This window comes from Corvus kubaryi, unplaced genomic scaffold (assembly GCF_017639235.1).
Source record: "Corvus kubaryi isolate FWS band 111438036 unplaced genomic scaffold, C.kubaryi_AGA036_p1.0 37353, whole genome shotgun sequence".
Lineage (NCBI taxonomy): Eukaryota > Metazoa > Chordata > Aves > Passeriformes > Corvidae > Corvus > Corvus kubaryi.
In genome coordinates, this window is record NW_024581115.1 from 3,404,867 (window position 1) to 3,422,239 (window position 17,373).

The 17,373-nt window shown below is 41.9% G+C and overlaps 1 protein-coding gene across 1 annotated transcript in view; it reads right to left on the reverse strand.

The window, feature by feature from the left end:
* GRB2 (growth factor receptor bound protein 2) overlaps nt 1-12,763 on the reverse strand; it is a 45,552-nt gene extending 32,789 nt beyond the window's left edge. The window contains exon 1 of the mRNA XM_042032519.1: nt 12,481-12,763. Coding sequence (XP_041888453.1) covers nt 12,481-12,558 — 78 coding nt within the window. The 5' untranslated portion in view covers nt 12,559-12,763. The remainder of the gene's footprint in view (nt 1-12,480) is intronic.
* Nucleotides 12,764-17,373: the final 4,610 nt, after the last annotated feature.

The following is a 17,373-nucleotide window of genomic DNA, read 5'->3' on the forward strand; positions in this document are numbered from 1 at the left end:
CTGTGCCACAGGATCCCAGGACTGGCTGCAGCTTCAGGAGTGATCCAAGAAAGTAACAGAGGGGTGAAGTGGCAAAGTTCATCAAGAGAGTGATTAAATGTACTCAAACCTCAAAATTCATCAGTTAAACTGATAACTTTTAATACTGAAAGGCCAAGGGCTAAATGTCAGATTAAATACGATATGCAAAATAACACGTGTGAGGAAAAACACAACCAAAAACCCCAAAGAACTGTAACTGTATGAAGCTAAGGGTTTTTAACTATTACTCCTCAGCAATTTTAACACAATCAAGGGGGCAGCAGTCTGAAATTAGAAACATTACCTGTTTCTCTTAAGAACGAAACAAAACAAGTATTTTGACACTAAATTTGTGTCAGCCCTTCCATACTCTGAGTACTTACATTTAGCACTTTTTGAGATGGGTTAAAATGAACTAAAAGACTTGCAAAAAGAACCAAGATAAAACAAAGTGTGGAATGGGTTTTGGACTGTATCAGACTCTCCCAATTTCCTTCTCAGAACAAAAAAGCAACAAAGACAAGAAGACATTTGCAAATCAGTTCTTCCCATGAGAGGTACAAGGGAGATGTTTTCCTATTGTTTCTTGCAAGGGGAGGAGGAGAGAAGAGGAAAAGAGAAAAATCAGTAAAACTCCTAGGTAGCATGTTTCAAATGAAGAAAGTGACTTTATTCCACACAGTACATGTTTACATCATGAGGATTTCATGCTGTAATGTACAGATGGATTCAAAATGGGTTTAGAAAGATGCACAGAAAGCGTAGCCGTCAATACCCAGGCACAGCCTCCAGCGGAGCGAGTCACTCCAGCCTGACTGAAGGAAGCCAACCTTACACAAGGAGATGATGATGTCCAGGGCTAAACATCTGACCAATACAGTAAGCACTGGAAGGGTCCATCTAGCCCAGTCCAGAACGGCAAATATTCAGAGTACGCAGAAGAACAGAGGAACAATTGATGTGTAAAGAGTTTTCAGTTACTTTTATTTGTGAAAGCTGCATAATTCACTTCAGATGGGAACTGCTCCCAGAACATTGTGAAGAGTAGAATTTACTTCCACAGAAGTTTAAAGCATAATCCATTATAAAGGTACAACAAACTGAGTATTATTTGTGGCAACCAACAGTGAGTGAAACTTTCCTAATACAGGTAGCTGGCAGCACAGTACAAAGGCCATGTGAAAGGTCAGCTCAGGTCTGTCTGTGGGGGCTAAAAAACCTTGGCAAACCCAAGCACACCCCAGGAGTGTTACTTGATCCCTGCTATGAGGACATGAGAGTTAGTTTTCACCCATTTGAATGATGGCCTCTCCCTCCCATTTAGTAAATGGGAGTTTTGGGAACCATGAGTGAGGGAAAACAAGTGCTTTCAGAAGATTTTGATTAGGTACGGCCAGACTTCTCAGTCTTGACTGCAATCCTGACCAAGAACAGCTAAATCCAGTTAGCATCAAAGCAAACTTAGAAGATTGCATAACATTATTTTCTTTGTGAGGACTTTAAACTAGGGAGCCCCAAAGGGTTCAGAAAAATGCCTTTGGGGGGTAGTTCAGCCACTTCCACAGAATTTCAACCTGCAGCACACGTGAATCACCCATGGATCATTTTCACTAGCTGACCAGCCTGTAGAGCAGCTCTTTTATCAACATATTGCCCTATGTTTAGTAACTTTAGCCTTTTTAGAAAGTTAAAAATAATATTTTCTTCTCAACAAACAAGCTTTAAGGGGAATTTATTACTCATCATGCAAATAGCATCAACAGTGCCTCTAATCTTACTGTGACATCATGCAGGTGTTTGTAATCTAAACAGAGACAGGTGGACTGAAACAGAAACTTTTCAAAGGAAAGAAAGCTCAACAGAGTTTATAGAAATGTTGAAAGCCTTTCTACTTAAGCCCTTCCTTTTTATGTTACCTAAAAAGAGCAAAGGTAACAGCTTGCAAGATTTCCAAACACAACAAGCTGTAATGGGAAGGGTGAAAGTCAAGAAATGTGGATCAACTACAATCACTCTGGTCATCTTTGTTTTTTGTGACTCTGCAAAGAAAGTCGTTAGTTTCAATCGGAATTTTTCTAGGTAGGAAGGTTGAACCGGATGAACTTAGGGGTCTTTTCCAACTTAGGCAACTCAGTGATTTTAGGGAGAGTCACAAGAGTCTTCAGTTGCCCATCCTAGCAGAGAGCAAGTGACATCTTAACCTTACATGCAATTTTCAGGGAAAAAAAATGAGGAATGTATGTCTTCTTAGTAAAGAGTAAGGAAGCGTCAAGATAGCTTGATGCTGGAAGAAAGTTCAACACCCTGGCACAGACAGTCAAAAGACAAATCCACAGAGTTTTTGACAAATTATAGTTTCAGGAGAGGTATGACAGAGGCATTAGTGCAAATGTATTTTAAGAAATAGGGACAGAAGTGAAGGCAAGGAAGAAGCAGAAGCAACTTCTGCTTCCTCCACTCCAGCGGTCAGCAGGGAGCTGAACTGCCAGCCCATGTTTGAGCACTTCCAGGGTTAAGGATACATCTTGTGTAAGTAGTCTTTGAGAACATGTAAAACATTATAGAAACAAAATTTAGCTGTGACATATGTGCACAACAGGTTTCCCTGATACAGCCTGGACAAGGCAAATCTGTCAAGCTGATGTTCATGTCACCAAAATTCAAGCATTGTTCGAAGGCAAGGTTGGGAAATAGAACATTTTCAATGCCAAATTTCACCTTTAAAAGTGTTCACTGTCCTTGGCTGCCACTTTCTCCTCATTTTCCTCCTTGCATTTGGTTCTTCCCTTCTTCTGCAACTGTACAATGCACTTTGAACCCTTGTTTGCCTTCCCCCTCCCAAGAATTTCCCTGATTAGTTGTGCCCCAAAAAGTAATAAAGATTAGAGCAAAGACCTGAACTGCACAGGAGCTCAGGAAAATACCTCTAAAACAAAAGTGGCAGATTTTCCAGAGGTACTCACAAAAGGCACACTTCTGCAGCTTAAAATCCTATTTATTCTAGAACAAATCCGCTTAGACCAGGAACCTAAGCATAGCTCTTTCCAAGCAGACCACCATCTATTGTTAACAGCAGTAAGTAAAAACCAGACCAAATGGTTAAAATATCGTTTTCATATTTATGCTAAAGAAGTGAAAGTAACAAAAGAAGACTCAAAATTTGACTGTACATAAGGACTTACAATGGCAAAACCTACTCAAGCTCAGCAAGAGTTGCAAGAATTTAAGATTTTGTGCCAATTTCTCACAGACCAGAGGGCTGACTAGCTCATACTACAAGTCTTCAGCACTAGCAGAGCTGCTATGCTTAGTGGAACCTGCTGGCTCATACATAACTCATGAAGAATTCCCCCCTTTCCTCCCAAGGGAAACAATTTTGCATAAGAGCAGCACTTCCACCCCCCCCCCCATCCCCCGTAAACCTGTAGAGTTTTAGTACAAGTTAGAGCAAGAAGTAGGTTGGCTCCACAGAGAAACCATGAATTCCAGAGACAAATTATTTAAATAAGAGGTTTTAGAGACTAACAGTATAATTACAGTTCAGCTGAAGAGGAAAAAAAAAAAGCTTTCTGCTCTCTCTGCATGAGGTCCAGCTGCAGTGGAGCCAACAGGCAGCTCCCAACACGGCGTGCAGGCTGACACGAACTCATGCAAAGCAGTAAATCCAGCAGGTACAAACAGAATAATTCTACTCTGTTAAGTATTCTCTTCTTATATTTTATTTATAAAGGGCAGTAACATTGGAACATCACCATTCTAAATTAATTACTCTACAGAGGCTGACAATCTACTTCCTAGACAGAAATAGCTGTTCATAGCTTTTGCCTTATTCCAGTCACTCTTCTGACCTGCCACCACAGGATCAAAACCCAACTGATTTCATGAATCCCCAAGACCAAGACTATTTGTTTTTCACAACCTCCAACAGTTGGAGACAAAAGAATCCAAGATCAGGTACAGAAATTCAAGTGAACAATCAATCCTGAAGGGGATAAAAAGCTTCTTAAGCTCTTCAAGACACTTAAGACATTTTTAAAATGGGTTTCTAGTCAGTATCTATAGAAAAACACCATACTTTTCTTAAAGAGAGAAATACAGGCTGAGGAAAATTATGAACACAACCATTTAAAATGCAAATTTCAGATGCATCTAGTAACTAATCAGGAAGTATTGTAGAGTAGCATCTGGGATTCAGGAACATAATAAGTACCCTAAAAATAATTTTCATGAGCAGTTTTGGAGACTGTCAGTTCACTTTTTGCTCCATTAGAGCTCAGCTGTATAACCCCGTGTGTTTAGCACATGTCATCATGAAAAAACACATTCTTAAGTTTGTTAAACCAATTCTCACTTGAGTTGTCAGATGGTGGCACCAATCATGCATACAAGCCATGGGAACAAGTTCAGGCTCCACCACAGACATTCTGCTTCACATCTTCTGTTCCATTTGAACACCTACTCCTAGGAGGTGTTACAAGACGTCTTCAAAGCTGAAGGCATGTGCCACTCACACAGTGCTTTAAATACTCAGCAACAGGGCAGGAGCCTCAAAGTGACAAACAAGGACAAGCCCAAGGCTTGACAGATTGAAATGGACAATGCTGCTGGTCTGTCTAAAAAGATTTGGTTATTTGAGGGAAAGAAACAACTTTATCCAGCATTTCCCAATGTAGAAAATGAAAACAAACCCAAACCACCCCCAAAATCATAGGAAGTATTCTCCTATCCTATTTTCCCTCCCAAGGCCCAAAGCATTCAAAAAACACATTTATTTCCAAGTGTATATTAATTATTCCAGTCACTGGTGCTTGCCCAGCCTGGGAGATAACTTAACTGACACTGCAGGGCCAGCAAAGGAAATGAAGGAGCTGTGGGATAAAGCTGCAGATAAGAACTCGCGTATCAAACTGCTGCACTATCAGTCCCCTGATCTGCCTCGAAACGCAGAACACACAGAAGTCACCTACTCATTTGCATTTTGAATCTAACACAATTTTCAGAGAAAACTGGAAATGATAGAGATCAAAGGCAGCTTTCCCAGAAAAATGCTAAATGAAGCAAGTAAAAAATAAAACACTTGGACCTAGTGCCTCTGTTCACTAGTGCCCCAGTGAAACAGATAACTGCACAAATGCTCCATTTCTAAGCCTGTAAGACTGGGCACCAGAGAAAGAACAAACACATTCCCTTGATCACTTTCCTATTTAAATATTCCATTCCCAAGTCACAGCTTCATCTCCCTGGCTAGGACCCATCCCACTAGCACTGAAACAAGTGAGGGCAGGGGGAAGAAGGGAAGATAGCTTACCCTTTGCTACACCTTGTTAATTAAGAGTAGCTGCTCAGACATTAACTAACGCAGCAAAGTATTCATCCAGAGTCCTGTGTGAGTTTTGTAATTCACAGTGAATCCCACAGTGGGGTTATCATTACTCCAGCCACCTCGAGGTCAGCTTGGCTGTAGCTAGAGAAGATCCAGTCCCTTCTCTTGGCCACACAGCGCAGACAAACCCACAGACCTGACAGACACCTCAGGTCTCACTGCTGCAACAACCCTCTGCTGTCACACCTGGAAAGGACATTCTGCAATTCAACACCACAGATCAGAAGAAAGGTGATGCCACAGAGACACACGGGAAAAACTCAAACAAAACTCATCTCCACTAGGTCCCGTCTGCTGTCGAATCCTTTGCTGATGTCCACTATGTAAATGGCTTTAAATGTGCTTTTTTTGGGGAGGTGTGTGTGTGTGTGTGCAGGTGTGTTTATTGGATTTTTCAAGTTGTTTGTTGTTATGGTTCTAAAATTAGCTTTGATTCTTCAAACCTTTTAAAATGCATATAAATAGAATTATTAAAAATTCAGCAAAGGTTTTAATTCAGGGATAAACAGCAAGTATGGAAATCTGCCATCTTCAGTAAAATAACTTATAATACAACACTTCAGTCTCACAGCAATTCTGAAAATGTCCAAACATTATCTTTAGTAGTTCTTCTAGTTTAGATTTCTACTGTAAAATTCATCAAGTTTGGTACATTACAATCCCTTTTTGCTCAATTTGAGATTATAAGATTTATTTGCTCCAGTGTTGTTAGGACACTAATGCCTAATTTTCTTTCATTTTCAAAAAATAGAATTAGTTTAGCCCAGCACTTTTTTCCCCTGAGGTTTAGCCTTTAGTTATTGATTTGGTATGTAGCCCCTGGCAATTTTAAAGCACAAGGGATTTTATCAAGGGGTCATATAGTTCATTGCTTATGTTAGGCTGAGCTCTACACAGAAAAACTGGATTCCTTATCTTCCCTTGCTTAGTTGGATCCTTATTAATAATAGAGACAAATCAAAAAAGTCTGAATATCACTACAAACAGGATCCCTCCTCCAGCAATTAGCAGGGCTCTGCACACAAACATGGAAATCTATGAACACACTCCTAATCCTTTATACATGCCCCTAAAAATCATAATCCCTCTTTTCTTCCCTCAAGCTGTGATCAAGCTTTTACCGTTTTAATTTAAAACAATAAATTAAATCAAAGTTAGTTCATTAACACCCAGGATGTCCAAGAATAACAGGTTTTATCGATCTGAAGTTCTCAGACAATCCTTAATCACAGTAATTAACACAAGAGAAACATCACCGAACCAAAGAGGGGAGGCAGCATTTTTCTGTTGCCAGTAAATAAAAACAAAAACACATCACGTAGGTTGCAGTTTGACGAGCAGGTTGAACAAAGCAGATAAATAACTTACCAAGCCAAAATGTGATTTGCTGCTATGCCTGTGCTAACACTTGCCTGTCACGCCCCGCATATCACAAGCTGGACCTCACAGAGAGGCTGTAACAGCTCCTCCATTAAACTGGCAAAGGCAGCTGAGCTTCAAATCAGCATCATCTCCCTGGTTATCACAGAATGCAACACATGCTAAGGCAGTGTCACAAAATCAGCCAAGCTGACCACTAGCTTTAATCAGTGTTTGTTCAACATTCAGAACTCCTGCAGCCTTCAGGTAGCTCACAGAGGTCACCTTTCTCAGCTTTCAGGGACAAGTTTAAATAATCATCACAAAAAGCTTCTAAATAAAAACAAAGATGCCATATTTAAGGAGGAATGTGTTTACTCCTTGCTTGCAAAGACCACTTTACACCTTCGGACTAGAATACTCCATATTTATGTCTCCTGCACAGAAATACTTTCAGCAACACAATCTTGGTCTAAGCAGGTCCAAGCTCTTCTACAAATACAGAACACACTTTGCGAAGGTTAGGTATTTCCTTCCCACACACTTCATTCACCCTGATGCCCACAGAAGTTGGCTAATGGAACATAACACACCTTCAGATTACTTTCATACATAAGACGAACAATAATTGAGAAGTTTGCACTACAACCAGGCCTTGAACACTTTGGTAGATCAGAAGAACGCAGCCCCTTATAGAAGCATCTTTTTGTGACATAGATCTCCAACTGCCAGGCTGCCAAATCAACTACATTTCAGATAATTGTACTTGATTTTATGTCTCTGTAATGTTCTGACAGTTTTGCCATCTTAGACTGCAATATTGATCACATATTGATGGCAATTATCATCTTAATTCAAGGCCACCAGCCAGAGAACATGACCTAAGCACACCTCTACAAATCAACCATCACACACAGCAGAGCTGCCACTCACAGCTAAGCCACAGAATAATGGAGCTTGGAAGGGCTCTGGAAGACACCCAATCCACCCTCCTGCTCAAAGCAAGTCTAATTAGACCAGAGCGCTCAGGGACTTGTCTGGCTATCTCCAAGGATGGGGATTCCACAACTTTTCTAGGCAACCTGTTCTAATATTTGACCTATTTCACTATAAAGCACATAGTGCTTGCAATTTGGCTGAATCATTAATTCAGAAAATTCTCACATATTAAAATCATCAAGACCACAGTGAGTCCATCCCCTTACAACAGATGGGAAATGATGGAGGAGTGTGTAAGGAAAGGAAAGGAAGGATGAATGAGAAGACAGTTTCACCCAAACCAGGAAAAATATTGGCACGTCTCTTCAGCAAGCCATGAATTTCTGTTCTTTAGCATAGACATCACAACATAACCAGTGCAGGTGAGGTCACAGACAAGGGAGGGGAAAGAGCAGAAGGGAGACAGTGGTCCCCTTATTTATCATATTCCTGCCTCTATTTGAAACTGTTCCACTTGCATCCTGACACAGAAAAATGGTTTTCATGCAGGAACTGAAAATGCCACCTCAGCATCAACTGTTTGCAAACACTCAATCCTCTTAAGGGCTGACAAAGAAAATAAGTGTGGTGACAAACACTCATGTGGACAGAACCTGTGGCGACTGTCAAGTGTGTGATCAGAATGTGAAAAATAATCTTGATTTTGCTGAACAAAACTGTGAAGTGATCAAAATCCTATCAAGGAAATCCTTCTTTTAGCACATAAGGAAGCTGGTTTGTGCATCACACAAAAGCGAACACCTCAAAATTCAAGATGATGGCCTTCTACTTAAAACATCACCTGAACAATTTGAGTCATAAAAACAATCTTTAAGCGCCCCTGAATTAATTATGCTGACATCTACTGGGAACAGGAACTTATTCACTTCTTCAGAATAACACTTTCCAGCTATGCCCCAACCCTATGACAGAAGGAGAAAGAGGAAATGGAGCAGTGGTTTATAGTTTAAAAACAAAATAATTCTAACATTTAAGATATTAGTTAACATGTTTTTGCTTCTGCATTAACCACACAGAAACAGTTCTCAGAGCACTGTGGCATTAACTTTACACTTCTGATTAGATTTAGGAGTAGAGAAAAGCAATTTCAATGCAATGACAAAGAATGGTGATTTTTCTTCTCTTTTCTCCTCCTGGTTCCTGCCAAACCGTCAGCAAGTATTAGCACACTTTAGATCTGGGTATTTTCCACTTAGCATGAAGGCATATAGTTTTGGGGGACATAAAACTTGAATAACAAACACAGAGGCTGAATTTAACTCCTCCCAACTTCAATATATACAGCAAATGAAAGGGGTGAAGACTGTAAAGGCATCAGGACAACTGTCAACTGTTCCAAGTGAAAAAACAGTAAATCAAGATTTCAAGTAGGAATCCCTCAGCTTCCTTATTTTACTTTTTTGTGTAACAGGACAGGCCATCTTCACCCCTCCCAGCAGGACCCCAGTCACCAACAAGCTCCTGTGAAGCAACAGGAAAAGCACGGAGCTCGAGAGCTGCAGCACTGTCAGAAGACACAGAAGGAAGCAGCAATCTTGCCTTTCTTAGGAAAAGGCTCAGCAAGTAGTATTTAGAGTACCTGAAGTTTAGAGAAAGCCGCCAGTGAGCATCTCCTGAGTGGCAGTACCACACATTGCTACAGAGCCACTGGACAGAAGGGTAAGGGACCCACTGTACTGCCAGGGTTATAGAAATCATAGAAGCAGCTTTTACCACCTAGTGCCCACAAAAAAAAAAAAAAAAAAAAAAAAAAAAAAGGCCAAGCACTTTTCCTCTTCACTCAGCTGTTTTACAATTGCAAGCCAAAGGTCAACTATCTTCACTCACTTTTGGAAACCAGCCACAAGATTACTAACAACCAGCTTAATGGCTCCAGTTCAAGTGCTATTCAATCAGGTCCTGAATCTGTGGGTAGGCAGCAGTAATGGCACATGACATCATAGGCAAGTTATCTGCTGAGGTCAGAGCAGCCAGACTGGGCATCTCTGCCTTCTCTCCCCACAGGGAGAAACATGGACTTCCAAAGACTGGGAATTCAACTGTTAGAGATTTTGTTCTTGCCTTGTGTGACACATTTTGTGCTACAAATCAATCCTCTGCCATCCTCAAATGGCCATCAGGCTGATGTGGTTCTCTGGAGTGCATTAACACAGGTGTCTCACAGCCAAAAGGCTTCACCACACATGAAGTGACACATGGCCCTCAGCCAGGGACACTAAAGAGCGCAGGCTGCAGGTGCATTCAACGTGTTACAAGTTTATTCCTCTTTCCAACTCCTTTGAGGGCAGGAGGACTGACCTGGTTAATGAGAGACATCACACGGGGCACATGACTGGGATACCCTGAGATTTCACAGTCATGAGCACAGCTTTAACAAACAGACCTGGCATTTCTGGTGGAAATTAATTTTCACAACCTCAAACACATTCGAAGTGAAACAGATTTTTCAAAGCAACAAAGTGCCACAGAAGTTTGTCAGTTTGGGTAAATTAGAACAGTTCTAACTCGTTTGCATTTATTTGCTGAAATGAACCAGCTTTACACAGTGAATCTCACCATGGAATCTCACCATGCTGCACAGAACTCAGCTCAAATATGTGCTGAAGGATTCCTGAAACTCCTGATGCTTCCACTGACTTTAGCGATAATCTTGAGCAATTTACCATTTCTATGGCTTGGTTTATACATCAGTGAAGTAAACATGTGAAATTTGTGAGCATTTTCATATGAATATGAGCTGAAAAGAAAGGAAATACAGATTGAAGAACTGTTCATAAATGCTTTGAGGAAGTGTTCAGCCTAGGTTTTGGGTAAAGTAGGAAAATCCCTCTTTGTATTCTAGGAAAAATATAATTATTAATGTAGTGTAACAGCATACATACCACCATGTTTCTATTTGTGTGACAAAATTTTTATCTATGGGATGACATCAAGTAGGTAGGACTCAACATCTTACTATCAGACACTGTGCACAGATATAAGACTTTTAACACAGACTAAACTTTAAAAACACTTTAAGAAGTTATTTTTCCTTTACTTCTTAGAGAAGAACATATTTTTAAACAAATGCAAATTTTACTGTATTTTTTAATGTACTTAAGCAAACTTCTACCCCAAACTAAATGAAAATAGCTGAGAATACACTTTACAATAAACTATATTTCATTATACTTAATTTTTCCTTCCTGTTCAGCATTTTCTACAAGCTGACTTCAGCTATGCTCTACTTCAACAACACTATAAAAGTTGAGGCAGCCAGTAATAGCCCAAAATAGAAGAATACAGCTCAGGTTAAAAAAAAATAAATGCAAGGTTATCACAAAAAGTTTCCAAAATTCTGACAGTCTCAAACATTTAAAAATAGCCCAAGGAAATATCCTGGTAATTTACACACACAGTGGCACTGAAATGTACAGGTCTAACAGGAGTGTTTAGGCCAGTTATGAGCCAGGGATGTGTAGAACATACACAGATGCAATCATTTTATAAATTAAGATCTCAAAGCATCATATGCTTTTGCAACCTTTATCTGTTGATGGCATCACACTTTTAACAAAGCCACAGTTGAAATATCAGCTATAAAAGACACATATTAGGTTTACATGTAAAGGTTATTATTTTTCAGCTCATTTTAAAATAGTAGTTAAAATCAAGCCCTTCCCTGGCAAAAATGTTGAGCAGATGAGTAATCCCACTGAGGTCTGCAGGACTTGATTCGTCAGCATACACACAGTTACAGCCTTATATCTGCAGAAAAGGCATCTCTCAAAAGTGCTTCTACTCCAAGCATTTTAGAAAAAAAGCAGCTTAAAAATACCTTAACACCAAAAATATCACACTAGGAAGGTAAAGACCACCTTTATGGGGAAATACTCTGAATGAATTCCATTAAATCATTTTGCAATATGGCTCTTATTACTTGGAAGCAACAAAGCTCTGAGCTACATTTCACCAAGGCCAAATCACTAAGGATTTTTGTATTTTACTCCCCCTCCCCCCCCCCCAAAAAAAAAAAAATTTGGGCTTGTTCTGTGTGTCCAGTTTTATTACAGTTGTAGAAATTCAACTGTTTTTTTAAATTCCTGTAATATAGCCAAGACGAAGCCTAAAAAGCCTTTGATATACTGAAAGAACTATAGACCAAAATTCCTCTAATGCACTCCAGCATTCACTTACATCTGCACAGATCCATTATATATTCAGCCACAAGCTTATCACTTGAGTTCATCAGGACTGAAGATAAAACTCAGCTTCAATATTTGACAGCCTGATGCTAAAAGATTATCTACTGAGAAATAATCCAATCACTGTTCTTTGATATTAGAATCTTTGGCAGGAGGCAAAGAAAAGGAATACCAAACTGATCTTGATTACTTTATGGGGCTTCCTCTCATAATCTCTACACTGAATTCCCCTTTATCTTGTACTTCTGCTTATTTGCTGCCGTGTTTATGACTAAGTTTTCAAATATTCCAGTCTCAGAAGAGAGAATTGAGAGACTTTGGGATGGATGCTTAATACTGAAACAAAACAGCCTCTCCCGCTCTCAGAGAGGTGTGACTGGGGTTTAGGAGATCTTGAGGCTCCCTATTAAATGGAGATGACGTTCTCTGGGGACCCAAAAGAGGGTCAGGTCAGACGGACAGGAAGAGACTCACCGAGAAACTGAACAGCCCAGGGGTAAAGAGGGAACTCCCGAGCCCGACCCCTCTACTTACCTTAAGGATATCCCCCCGTTTGAAGCTCAGCTCGTCATCCGCGGTGGCTTTGAAGTCGTACTTGGCGATGGCTTCCATGCTGGGGCTGCCGCGCCCGGCGGTGCGGGCGGTGGGCAGGAAGCGCTCCCCGAAGCCTCCGCTCCTCCCGCAGCGGCTCCCGGCTCCGTTCGAGACGCCGGCCCCGTCTCTCACATACAGGGAGGCCGGGGGACGATCCGCCCTAGGGGAGGGGGAGGAGAGGGAGGAGGAGGAAGAGACGGGCCATTAGGGGAAGTGGCACGGATCGATGGCCGGGGCCGCGCCCAGCGCCGCTCCCTCCGCCCGGCGCGGCGCGGCCGCCGCTTCCTCCCGCCGCCGCTCGCCCGGGCCCGGCTCGCCCGAGTGACGCGTCCCGCGGCCAATGACCGCCCCCGCACTCCCGGGGGCGGGAGCGGGAGCGGCACCGCGCCGCCACCGCCACCGGCCCGCCGGGAGCCACCGCCGGCCCTCGCCCCGGGGCTCGCAGCGTCCCGCTGCCCGCGGCGGAGCCCTGCCGGGCGGGCCCTCCCTGCTCCCGCCTCTCCCGGGAATCTCTCCCGCTCCTCGCACCGGTAATTACAGCGATGTAGCGGGGGGAGGACGTGGCCAGCCGGCCCCCCGAGGGCCCGGGGAGAGAGCCCCGGGCTCGGCACCACGGGACCGGCACAGCCCGCCATAGGGGACACGCTCCGCTCCCCACCGGCTGCCCTGGGAAAGACCCGTCTGGAGATGCCCGCACCGATGGTTTGGGTTCTGCCATTCAGGCAGCTCATGTCGATTTAAATACAAGCTAGACAAAGCAGAGAGTGCTGCTGAGTTTTTGGAATTGAAATGCCTATCAAAAAGTGTCCTCAAATAATATGAGACAGAAACAAAAGTTTGGGCTGACTCTAAGTAAAAGCAACCATCCTGAAATTCCAGTGCTTTGAGCAGCAGAACACGTTAAAAAATCTTTGTAATTCAGTGCGACAGTCAGCAAGTTTGTGCCTCTTATGGGCTCAGAAAAGACATTAAATCAAACCTGGCAAATCATATAATACACACTGAAACCACTGAAAAGGCTTAAATCTTGCTCTCAGGCTTGAATAGGAATGATTTACTATAACTCCAGCTACACTTGATAGCAGAGCAGCTAAATAATCAGAAAAACCACCAAAACACAAATAAGACAATCTGTAAGTTAAAACCCACCATGAATACCCCCTTGAAGAGCTAACAGAGAGCTGGCACTTGTCAATGACAATTCAAGACAGAAGAGATCTGACAAACACTGGTGAACCCACGCACCTGCTAATTCAGGCTCTGTAGTTGTGGCCCAGAAAGCCCTGCTGCATGCAAAGGCAGCAGATGGCAACAGCAATTTCTCATTTCAGAGAAAAACCTGCCTTACATAAATGCAGTTCAGCAATTAACATGCTTGTATTCCATGAGCCCCATGTTTGCCCAACCTTCAGCTCCCTGTAGAGAATAATGAAGCTTGAGGCAAACACCAGAACCGAGATTCTATCACATGAATCTGGCAGAATGAGAAGAGCTATTTACAGGATTTACCTTGATCAAAAAAAAAGGCCAGCTTAGCAGGGTCCCCACATGGACAGAGCTTGGGGATTTCTCTGGTCCTCCTACACAGCGCTACTGAAACGTCAGCAAGGCTGAAAACAGTCACCTGCCACAAAGATCCCAACAGAACAATCTCCCTGTACTGCCATGACTGATGGAGATAAATGTACTGGATCCAAGCTTCGACCAACACACATAATTAAATCCGTAAAGTGGATCATCGTAACTACATTTTGGTCATTCTGAAAGACTTTAGTCTCAAGGCTGACGAAAAAGCTTCCTTCTGATGTGAGTCTTCCACATCATACCAACACACTCATCCAAACAACAACAATAGCTTCCCTTCACCAGAAGTGTTTTCTCTTTGCTGCTTCTATTGTGTTGTGTTCACTATCTCCTCACCCTTCCAACCTGGCCTCTTGGGGTTTGTCAACTGATGGTACTGATAATTTTCTGCTATTATAGCACCATTAAAGGGTAACATGACTGACAGTGTACGACGCAATGAAAAATGCAAACTGCTCAACGCTTGTTGTCTACCTGTCCCGTACCTTTCATGGTAAACATCATCTATTTCCCGTCCTTCTTACTGGCAGCAGTCTTTGGGTATTTCTAACACCACACCACATGTGAAGATGTGATTATATGGGCACACAACAGCTTGAAAACCTGAAGTTCCAAACCTAAGAATATAACACCAAGTTGCACAACTTAAATACACTAAAGGCTTGAGACACATTTAAAGAAAGAAACTACTTCAGCTGGTGAATGTTCCTTTTTTGGGGGCACAGAAGTATTGCTACCCAGTACTGCATTACCAGCTATGAATTTATTTTTTTAACTGAAGATGTTAATACACAACTTTCTTAGAGAAACCGATGCAGCATTTCCAAGAACTATACTGGTGTTTCCCTGAGCTTAGTAACAGCACAATGTCGGGAAATTTTCCAGCAGAATTCAAGATGAAAGAGATTCATCACGCAATACTCTTTAAACACGCATTAGTATTACTACCACCATCAGATATATTGTCAACATACAAAGGAGTGATGTTTCCAGGTAACAATGTTAACAGCAGCTGCACTGTAGAACAAAACTTTAACCTTCCTGACTTTAGGCAAAACTGTAGTTGAAGTTTAGGCACTAAAGTTACACCTGAAACAGAGAAAAGCTTTGAAAATACTAAACCAAGATACTCACGCAGCAAATGTTAGGAAAGGTGAAGTCAAGGCATAATTCCCTTCCAGTGTCTTAAAGAAGCATTTGCTATTCACAGTCTTATTTAATAAGTTCTTACAGACATTCAGCCATGTAGTTATTAAAATATTAACAAATCAACTGCGTGCAGGGGGGGGCAAAAAAGCATAGCTGTATCTGTTTCAGGCAGAGAGCAGTGCAACAGGACACGTTACTGTAGCGAACCCAGTCCACAGACTGCAAATGGAGTAAGAGAGGTATAAACGAGTAACAGTCAATATATGAATACAATGATTACATGTTACAAAACTTACCTTGCTAGAGAAATGACTAAGGTTTCTCAAAATATCAATGTCTCTCACCTTACTGTGACTTGGGGTAAGACTTCCTTTGCTCTTAAAAGTACTGGGAGGGGGGAGAGGAAGAAAAGGCAGCAGATGCAGCCAACAGTAAATGCTCATTAGCAGGAGTGCTGCAGTTCAGGAGGGAATAAAAGTAATTATAAATACAAACCTCCCTGTTGTGGCCAACAGGAAACAATTCTCATGTTCACTTCAACAGATATTTCAAAAAGCACACAGGCAAAGGTGGGCTTTTTACATTACTCTTAGAAACAGCACCGTTTTTAAACAATAGAGAGCTTTCTCATTGTTCTCTTTTCACTGTTTTACTACTCTTCTGGAAAGTGATACAGGCAGGAATACAACAACAGACAGTTTAGAAAAGCCAAAGAGAGGCAAGATAGAAGATAGATTCATTGGGAGATTTTGGAAAGAATCGGATCCTAAACTTCATCAGCTGTTTTAGGACAAAACATTACTGAGGGTGGTGGAAAGAAAAATGTGTGCATACATCATCTGGAAGACATGCAGAAATGGAGTGTCAGGCTCTAGACAAAAGAACAGAAAGTAAAAATTATAGGGGCAGAACACTAATTCAAATTAGCCATATAAGGAAGTATAACATAATAAAGGAACAAAGTAAAATTGAAATTAAATTATCAACATATAAACCCCAGAACATTCAGGATCACAAATGATCCCCATGATCTACCAGCTTAAAATGATTCAACTTCCTTCAGCGCCAGACTCAAGATATCACTTACAAAACTAAGCTACAGCACAAAGCACAGATAATACTTATCAGATCAAAACATTTTATCAGGTAACAGAAAACTTCACCTCTGACAGAATTTATTTACTGGCAGTTCTTTTTTTTTTTCTTAAACCGTCTAAAACTGCTTTAAATGTTACAAGCTTGGCCGGTATTATGAAATACTCAAAACACTGCATGACAATCAATGTAACAGATGATAGCAACTGAAAGGTCTTTTTTGGCACAAATTCTCAATATCCAAAGTTTGCACAGAAACGGTTTACAAACAACACCGTGTTTGAAAAATTGATTAACCACCTGTGGTCCTTCAGATTTTGTCCCTTGGCCCCAGGTATTTAATAATTTTTGAAACAAAGAATTAACTTCCCTAAGCACTGTATCTGTGAATTGCTCTTGCAGTTATTAACTGTGCTACAGAATAGTTTGCACTGTAGGTTATAAAAGAGGTGTCTGAGTCAGATGTTGTGGGAGTTAACAAGGCTGCATCCTTGTCTTCTACAGATTATTTGAAACTACGTTGGCAAGTCAAACCTTATCCCACAAAACCAGCACTGGATCTCAAGCAGGAAGTTCAGAAGAGAAGGAAAAGGACAAGAGAAAACCGTCCTTCTCCATCATTGAAACTCACGTTTGAAGCACGACCCCAAAGGTGTTTGGAGACAGTGCGGTAGGGATGTTATCCTGCCTACAGGGTACTCGCAGCCTTTTAACCTCTGGAAGCGACCTGAAGTTATGGAACTCTTTTTGAGGAACACAAAAGATAAACCCCAAGAGCCACTACTAGCCAGCACTCCCTATCCATGGAGCAGAGGGGAAAGCGACCCCCGCCCGGTGCTCCCCAGCACGGAGGGTTGTACGTGAGCCGGCAATCTCGCCGAGCAGATGACGCCTCTACAGCCAGAGCTTATTTCAACCACCCCCCCCCCACCGCCAGAGCCCGCATCCCCTCCACCCCCCGCGCCCCGGGCAGGCCTGGGCCCGGTGGGATACGGGGCCAGCACC